Source organism: Melampsora larici-populina (assembly GCF_000204055.1).
Source record: "Melampsora larici-populina 98AG31 unplaced genomic scaffold MELLAscaffold_5, whole genome shotgun sequence".
NCBI lineage: Eukaryota > Fungi > Basidiomycota > Pucciniomycetes > Pucciniales > Melampsoraceae > Melampsora > Melampsora laricis-populina.
In genome coordinates this window covers 547-9,050 of record NW_006768769.1, presented here as the reverse complement: position 1 = coordinate 9,050, position 8,504 = coordinate 547, and the positions used below count along the sequence as shown (strand labels likewise).

Here is an 8,504-nt window from a genome sequence, read left to right as displayed (position 1 = left end):
TTGATTGTGCCATCCAAATCTGCGTCTGCATCTCATTGATCTTGAGTCTGATCAAACGTACTTCTGGTGTCCGACTTTGATTTTGCAGCGCGTGTATATTGGGATCGTGTGGATGATTTGGATGAGGAAAAGTTGAAATCTAGTTGACTTTCAGAGGAATGGTGTGAGCTCGCTGGTTTGTCTGCGAACTTTCCAAGCATGGAAGGTTGTTCAACCTCAAAGTATTTACCATCAGCTATATTAGAATCCTCCTGGGTTTTGAGGGCCTTTCCTGCTGCCGTAATTTGAAGGTAAGTATTGGATAAGTCTGCTAAAAGGCCCAGGATGAGGCAGTGCATTACATCGACAGTAGCAAAATCTAAAGGCTGCCAATACGGAAGGTCATAGAAAGGAGAGTGTCGAGAACCAAATTCTGTCAATAGTTGTTCCTGGCGCTTCAGAGTGGGTGCCTCTTGCCATTTCTGTGCCTGCCGTTTCTCTTTAAGCGCGGTACGGGGCTGGAAGCACTTGTGATCAGGTGCATTGAGGTCGTCCAAATTGATATAACATTTGGAACACCAGTAAGTTGAGTTGTGTGAAGAAAATCCGGATATCTTTTTCATTGCAGGTACGTCCGCGAGAAGGGGCCACACAGCAATTGTTATGACGCGTCCAGTAGGGTAGTTTGCGGTTTTGGTGAACCGGATGCCATTCCAAAGGTCTAGAAGCTCAGAAATGAGAGGCTTTAATATGAAATTCATTTGTTCACTGTTTGGTTCTCGTCGGCTAGGGGTGAATCCATAAAGGAACATGTTCTCAGCTCGGTAACGAACATCGGGGGGCAAATTGAAGCATATTAGAAGCATTACCCCAGCTTTATGTTGGCGCCCTCGTTTGGATCCATAAGGATCAAACCAGTCAACATAAAAGCCAAAGATTAAGTTGCCAGACTTGCGTGTAAAGACCTGGCCATTTTTTTTGAACGTCTTCCAAATACTCCCATCCCATATGTCTTGTAAAGTCTCATTGGTAGGAGGCTTGCGGGTTAATGAGCTGTCGAGATGGCTCTCAAAAACTGGTGAATGTAACATTCTTGCTAGCCATTCAATGAAATTTTGGTGATAAAATATTTGAGCAGGTCGGAGTTTGGTAGAGTTCAGAGCGGGGGGCTTGTATAGTGGAGTGTTGCACTTGATTTTTTCAGTAGAAGACTTTTTAGAAGTGAATCGGAGGTGATCACATCGCGTCTTGGATGGCTGTTCTGGAATAAGTCCGTGTAAAGAGAAACATGCTTTACAAGAGAGTGACTGAAGAACAGGCGCGTCGATGTGGAATATCTTCAACAGCTTAGGAATGGTGAGGGGAATTTCTTCCCAGACAGGTTGGATTTCGGGGTTGTTGATGCGGAGAGACGTCATCACTTTCAACCGTTCCATTTTGAGGGCTGTTCGACATGCCTTGATAGAGCCATGGTTTAATAGGCGAGTGTTCAACACTTGAAGCATGGATTGAACACAAGATGGGTGCTGAAGAAGTGTTCGGGGCGTGTAATATTGACCGGAGTTGAATGTGAGTTGATGTGAAGAATGTTCGACTACCCTGGGGTTCTTTTGAGGCCGGGCTACATCGTCCAAACGGGATGTCGAAGCAAGTGGGGGTGGGTCTGGAGACCGACGTCGTTTATTACGCACTTGGTCACTCCCAAAAAGATGGATTTTGGAAGGAGTGAAAGCCTCCTCCCCTGGTTGTGGAGGTCTAGCGGAAGATCCCTGTGTGGTGTTTTCCGCAAGGGGAACGTGAGGTTCTTGTGCCTTTGATGTTGCTTCAGCATTTGAAGCTTTCAAGTGATTCGGGTAGTTTGTTCGGTGGAAAAGCCGACCAATGTGTGTCTCTCCGTTCTTTTTGAATTGACGCTGAGAGCATCCAAGGGGTACACACGTGCAGCAGGTATGATTTGGTCCGAAAGACGCCATTTGGATCGTTTAAAAAAAATATGGATGCAATTGGTTGATGTCGGCGGAATTAATTGAGGATAAAAAGTGATGGTCAATTGAAGAATCACAAATATGTGGTGAAAATGAGGAACATGTGGGTGCTCATCGAATGTCAAGGCTTAAGGAGGTTGTCGGAGGGCATTTGCTGTTTTCAATTGCTTGAAAACAGTTGGCAGGCGAAATATCAAGCATCTTGGACCTCAAAAAACGGTACATGGAATATTTCGCAAGCTTCAACGGAAACCCTTGAGGTTTGCTCAGGCATGATGCAACACAAACGAAATGGTGGGCATAAGTTTGGTGCCCACCAACAACTGGAGGTTAGGGGCCTCGTTTGAAATCATGTCAGTCATATGTGGACGATGACGGTTACTTCATTCGGCTTGGCTGAAACAAGATTGAACACAGATTTGATTGGTTGAATCGTCACAATCATCAAATCATGTCATTTGGTCGGTGATCTGGTAGAGTATACCATTGTTCAAGTGGTATATGTGGATGATGACCGTTTGATGTCAGTTCGATCGATCGTCGTTGTGATGAATCCGGAGAGGACATAACCCTCGGCCACCTCTTTTGGTCGGCTCCTGGGAGAATAACGCCAGGTATAATATGTCTTAATGTGATCGAGTCATGAGATCACACTCCAAAAGATGGAGTACCATGACTCTGAGGGTAGGTAAAAAAAATCGGGCTGTGGATGGTTGGAACAATCAGTAGACGACGGTAACTGAAATGTGAAGATGTCACACTGCGAGTTACAACTGTATATCATTTATTTATACCTATTCACAACTATATACAAAACTATATACAGATATCTTACGGCTCAGCAGAAAATAAAAGAATGAAGCCACCAAAACGAGAACATTGCTATATACATTGATGGAATGAGATTTCAAAGACTTGAAATAGATTGTCGTTTACACACAGAGAGCACCATCTTTTTTCACATCGAATATTACCCAGTAGCCCGGCTATAACACAACATAAAAGAATGAACACACGAAAATATGTTAATATATCTATATACAATAAGTGGTTTGAGTTTAAGAAATTTGAAAGCCGACCTTGTTTATTCACAACAGAAGCACATCATTGAGTCAACATTGAGTTTGACCCACCAACCCCGGCCATAGCGGCTGCGCGTTCGGACATTGATTTAAATGTGTCCATCACCTCCATGATCAAGTTTTTGATGTCCCAAGCATTTGTTTCATCAAGTTCTAATTCAGCTATAAGCAAACCATCTTGCTGTCCATACCAATTTGGAGAAACCAAGGAAAGTTGGTAACCCTTGGGAGGAAATTTGTCTGCATCCGGGTTAGGTGAGTACACGCCCCTTTCAATCAATTGTTTTGCCAATCTTTTCTCCTTTGGCAAGATTTGTCTTTTTTGATGAACTTGATCCAGCAAATTGATTAGAGTATCTAGTTCCGAGCTCCTCCATTCTAGCCTTAACTTTTGTCGAGATCCGGACCCATTAGACACCATTAGCTCTTCGTCGGAATGCACCTCTGGAGGTGACAACATCGCAACCTCCAGTGAATCTTTGCCGAACAATCTGGTGGCTTGAGTCAACCTGGCGTCCACGATCTTTTTTTTGAAGGAAACAAAGTCAGCATCTGGATTGTACACGATTAGATGCACAGCAGCATCCTGATAACCTTTGTTTTATTCAACCTCTTACGTGTAATACTTTTATTTATTTCAATGTTGTCTTTCAGGATCTTTTGGCCTTCTGGAGTCTTATACAACTCGCAATTTCGAGTTTGTTCTCTATATTTTGTAGCCTTGTTTCCAACCCAGCGCCGGAGTACTTCTTCCCGATTTGACGCAGTGTTATCTGACACCAGGATACCAAAATCTCTAGCTCCGTTTGCATCGTAAGTCTTTACCCAATGAGCCAATATGATCAATGACATAGCTGAATTCCAAGGCGTATCATACGATGCCAGCCAGTCGAATGTACACCTTGGAAAACCGGCCATAGCCAAGCTAGCCTCACATTGCGTTCCAAAATGATGGGCGTATCTATTTCAACCACCGGACGACATGCGCGAAGAGAATATCACCGGCTGCATTGGATTCTTCAGAGTGGCCATCTCTGCTGCGTCTTTTTCGACTGTTTTCTTTTGCTTTCGGTTAGGTTTAAACCCGGGCCCTTTCCTTGCAAGGTATTTCACCATTGCTTTGTCCTGGGCCTCACGAACAAACGTCTCTCGCCTTTGTTTCCGAGTTTCCCACGCGTGGCGTTCAGCGTCAGAAGGAGGCTCGGGAAGTTTCTGTAAACCAGCGTTTTCTAACGCTGAATCGGTTCTTGAATTTCGAGGAATTCCCATGAGCATACGAGAGAATTCTTGAATAGCTCTCGCAAGCGGCGTTGCTGCTTTCGGTATTTCATGTGATGCCGCTACTTTCCCGATGCCTTCATTACGATGTCTGATGTGAGATTGTACTTTCAGTCTTGCTGTCTTGAATTTTTTGCGTTCGAGGATTTCTTCACGAGTAAGATCGCCATCTGTCACAGCCCAATGACCGTTAGAGTAATCCAATGAGCTGACCTTCTGTTTGTACATTGGTATCAAGTACAAGTGTTTCGACCCACCTGAACTTTCGAGACCCTCCGAATCTGATTCTCCTCCACCAGGGTTGCCGTCTTATTTTTGCACCGTTACAGAATCATTTGAGAAAACATACCGTGTGAATTGGTAGCTACGTGACAAATAGGGAACTCACTTTGGCGTCCACCACCTCCATCATCAATCCGAGGCCTTTTCAGCCCAGCATTCGACGAGGGAGTCAATTGTGTACTAGTTGGTTGGGTACTCATGATTAGAATTTTACGTCAAATATGGATAACTAAGAGAGTGTATGGTTGTAGTAAGAATTCTAAAGATTTGATTTCACCGATTTACACAGAAGCTTTTAAAAATATGAACATACAAGCAGAACTCAACGAATCAAGAAGCATTGACAATCAGCCCTTCAAGTAGTGATGATTCCGTACCAATCAACGTATCACTTCATAGGCCTCCACTAGGCTAACTGACGATCGGGATCATTGCATCACAAAGTATGCCCGCGACCCATACGCATGTTTCATTCCATGAACTGGTCTCATTCATAAGAAACACGTTAGACATTATTATTTCTCACCTGACCAACCCACTTGAATTTTTTTTTGCAAAGGGACGTTGGCCAGTTCCTAACATATCTCAAGCAACATTTTGGTGGTATTTGGCACACGTGTTTGGGCAAATCCAGCTATTCCACGGAAGAGATGTGCTCGCCTGCGTTAAGATTGGTCAGAGATCAGCCCTCTCAACCGGTCGCGATCAGAACCATTTCACCAGACCCAAGCAACTACACGCTAATGATACCAACTCCTCGTTCCTGCACGTTGTGATGTAGCTCAGCTCCCTCTCAATTAGCCCTACAGTTGTATTTATGTTTTTCGAACAACGTAACCACCCAGTTCCGCTGCAGACTGTGATCTATGTCCAAGTCCTATTGGGGTATTACTTTTGAACAGCACCCATCATTGTTTTCAGTTTTTTTCACCCTCAATTACGTGTTTTGAAGTTGGCACTCTGTTGATTGGTATGTTGTGAAAGATCACAGCATACCAATCACGATAATGATTCGAATTTTTAATTAAGGTGGAACCCTCTCCACCTTTTGACAATTTCCAGCGTTCGATTTGGTCATGTTAAATTTCCGATTTTGGGTTGATGTTGCTCACATTAATGCATTTCCTATCTCGCCGCTCAAACATTACCAGTTTCATTCAATATATGTGGCTGCTGTTCATGTTGCTTCTCCTGCGTGAGCGTTAATGCCTTTAGTCAAATTTCACAGAACATTCAATATATTTGATTCAAGCACAGTTACATCAACCAGAACAATAATCAACACAAGCTAGACCGACCATATTTCTGGTTTATGTTCTTAAGAACTATACATCCAACATGTAGCAGGATACAGAAACTTGGTGATAACAGGGGTGGAAGAGAAACCAAACAGTGGTTTAAGCTGATTCTTGTATAATATCAGCATCGGAACCACACTACATCCACAAAAAGAGATACCCAAAGAGATAACAAAAATACGAGAGGATCGAACACGCTATTTCGAGAATATCTGAAAAGGTTTTGAAAGTCTCAGCTTGGTCTGTTTAACAGACCAAAATTGCCCCATTCGCGACCTTTCAGTGAAGTGGTTGCAGACTTTTTGATTTATGGTTGGGAAGTATGTTATTGACCGATTTGAAAAAATATGAGGCACAATATCTAGTCAGCACTATAACGTCAAGATGAAGGTCACATAGCTGCAAGTGAGTAAGTCCTCACCAAGCAGTTCAGCCAGAGTGCTCCACGGGTTCCACATCTTGTTCAGCTTCGTCATATACTGATTCACTTTGAACCTGTTCTGACTGCGCTTGTAAGGCATCGAGCTTAGCGTCAATCTTTTCGATTTTCTCTTTTGCCCTTTTCAATTCATCCATTCCGCTGGGGATCAAGACCTCGAAATCTTTCTTGAAGTCTTCTAACATAGTAATTGAACTTCGTATCTCGGTCTTTAAAGTAGCAATTTGAGTGTGGAAGCGATCTTCCACCTCTTTGAGTGCAGTCTCTTCAGCAGAGAAAGTGTCGTTGAGAACTTCGGTATCACTATGAGTAACTTCGTCGCAAGATACATCATCATCACTTGTATAATAATCATTGAGCATATGATCAATTGGATGTTCGAAAAAATTGAATGCAGTTGCTGGAAAGATTGATGTCATGATTGTGATCTCGGGGAAGACAGGTGGTTTCATCTTGAGATTGGAAAGCTCGGCTGGTAGTAAAGAGGCCTTGAAATCATTGCTATAGACGCCGGAAGGCAGGTGACGGGGTACAACACCGTACTCATTTAAGGTTCTGATGACGTATTTATAAGGACGACGGATATTTCCCGGAAAATCGGTGTGAGATGAGGCCTGATAGTTGACCCGACCCTCGATGACTTCCATAAAAGATATGGTGGCCTGCGACCACCATCGGGGTATCGCAATATGTAACTGGTCGACTGAATGGCTACCACTCATGACTTTAACTTCGTAAATATCACCCATAATAGCATAGTTACGTGGCTGGAAGATATTCACGAAAGCAGGCGCGACGCCTGACTTGACCAAAAAGTCGTGGTATTCCTTGCAAGCCTGAGATCATAACGTTGTCAACTCAGGGCAGGTGAAGAAAACAAAACACAAAGTTTGCCTGACCTTTTTTTTCTCAGCGACCATGTAATGGTACTCCAGGACATCAGTGTTTCGACATTGTTCCTTGTACATCAAAGCCAAACGATTAAATTCGGCCGAAAGAACCGGTAGGATGATTTGGCGTCTGAGTAGATGTACACTAATTTGATATTTATAAGCGTCCGATTGTGTTGCGCGGTAGAAAGAATTCCAGAATAGCTCTCTGGCCAAGAAGTTGACACGGTCCACTAAGTCAGTCTCCCAATCGAATGAGAAACGGCGAAGGCCAAAGCGCTTCAAGTCCATTTCGACTTCATACAAGTCGTCCGGTTTCATGTGAATTCCAACTTTGACAAAGTCTGTAGAATCTATCACCGGCATAGAAGAGGTGTGGGGAATTGGACTGTCCACTGGGAAGCGTTCGATTAGACCCTCCTTCTCGAGGTTGGAAAGAGAGGGAGGGATGGGTGATGATTCCGACTCTCGGCACATCAACACGCGGAAATGACAGCGAACAATGGACTGAGAGACAAAAGAAATAAGCATAAGCCAGAATATATCAAAATGGTTCCGAAAAAGAACGCACATGGATCTGAACCATTTCCGATTTTGAGAGCGTGCCAAGATGATCATTTTCACGAATCGCACGAGACCATCTCTTGACGCTCTTGGATTTGGTCACTGAGGTTTTGTACGGGTTCAAGGGCATTGTGACTAGAGTATAGTGAGATGTAGATAAATAGATATTCAAGTTTTTAATTCAAGTAAAGGTAAGAAACAAGATTTCCGTGAATACAATCAGAGGAACTTTAGGGAGTCGCATCAATAGGAAGCTTGATGACAATATTGGACACTTTTGAGAGAGCAAGGAGAAAGTACACATATATATAGATATATATAACGAACCAGCAAGTTGCATAGTGCCCGAAGTCCTTTGTGTCAGGTGCAAGGGCAAACCAAAGCACGGTAATCTTTCTCGATAAGAGAACATTCTGTGTCTCTGCCTCAGCCGAGACTGAATTGCTGCAGTGCATCAGTTGAGCAGACGGGCAACGACTGACTGCTGTCTAACAGTTTGGTTGCAAGATCTCAAGTAAAAGTCTGTGAGTGGACCCACCCATGAAAGTGGATACTCCCTTCGCATGAGGAACTGCATATGAAACCCGCGCAATATATGGCTACGCTGGGTTTCAAGCGCGGGTTCTCTCACTTGTTGATCGGACGGTGGATGTTTCTCGTAACGAAACATAACGTCGCAATTTGCTATGGGCATATCCGTTGTCCCC

General features: G+C 43.6%; 2 protein-coding genes across 2 annotated transcripts; both read right to left on the bottom strand.

Annotated features, from left to right (window-relative positions):
• Positions 1-3,068: 3,068 nt before the first annotated feature.
• MELLADRAFT_102963 (uncharacterized protein) lies at positions 3,069-4,806 on the bottom strand (the record flags this gene model as incomplete). The annotated part of the gene is made up of 4 exons (XM_007405820.1): positions 3,069-3,569; positions 3,641-4,007; positions 4,029-4,632; positions 4,713-4,806. The coding sequence occupies 4 exons, from the start codon at positions 4,804-4,806 to the stop codon at positions 3,069-3,071; spliced, it is 1,566 nt and encodes a 521-aa protein (XP_007405882.1).
• Positions 4,807-6,333: 1,527 nt separating this feature from the next.
• Positions 6,334-8,137, bottom strand: MELLADRAFT_93357 (uncharacterized protein; the record flags this gene model as incomplete). Its single annotated transcript, XM_007405819.1, has 4 exons — positions 6,334-7,179; positions 7,243-7,740; positions 7,805-7,932; positions 8,125-8,137. 4 exons carry the CDS (start codon positions 8,135-8,137, stop codon positions 6,334-6,336), a joined length of 1,485 nt encoding a protein of 494 aa, XP_007405881.1.
• Between the last annotated feature and the right edge of the window lie 367 nt (positions 8,138-8,504).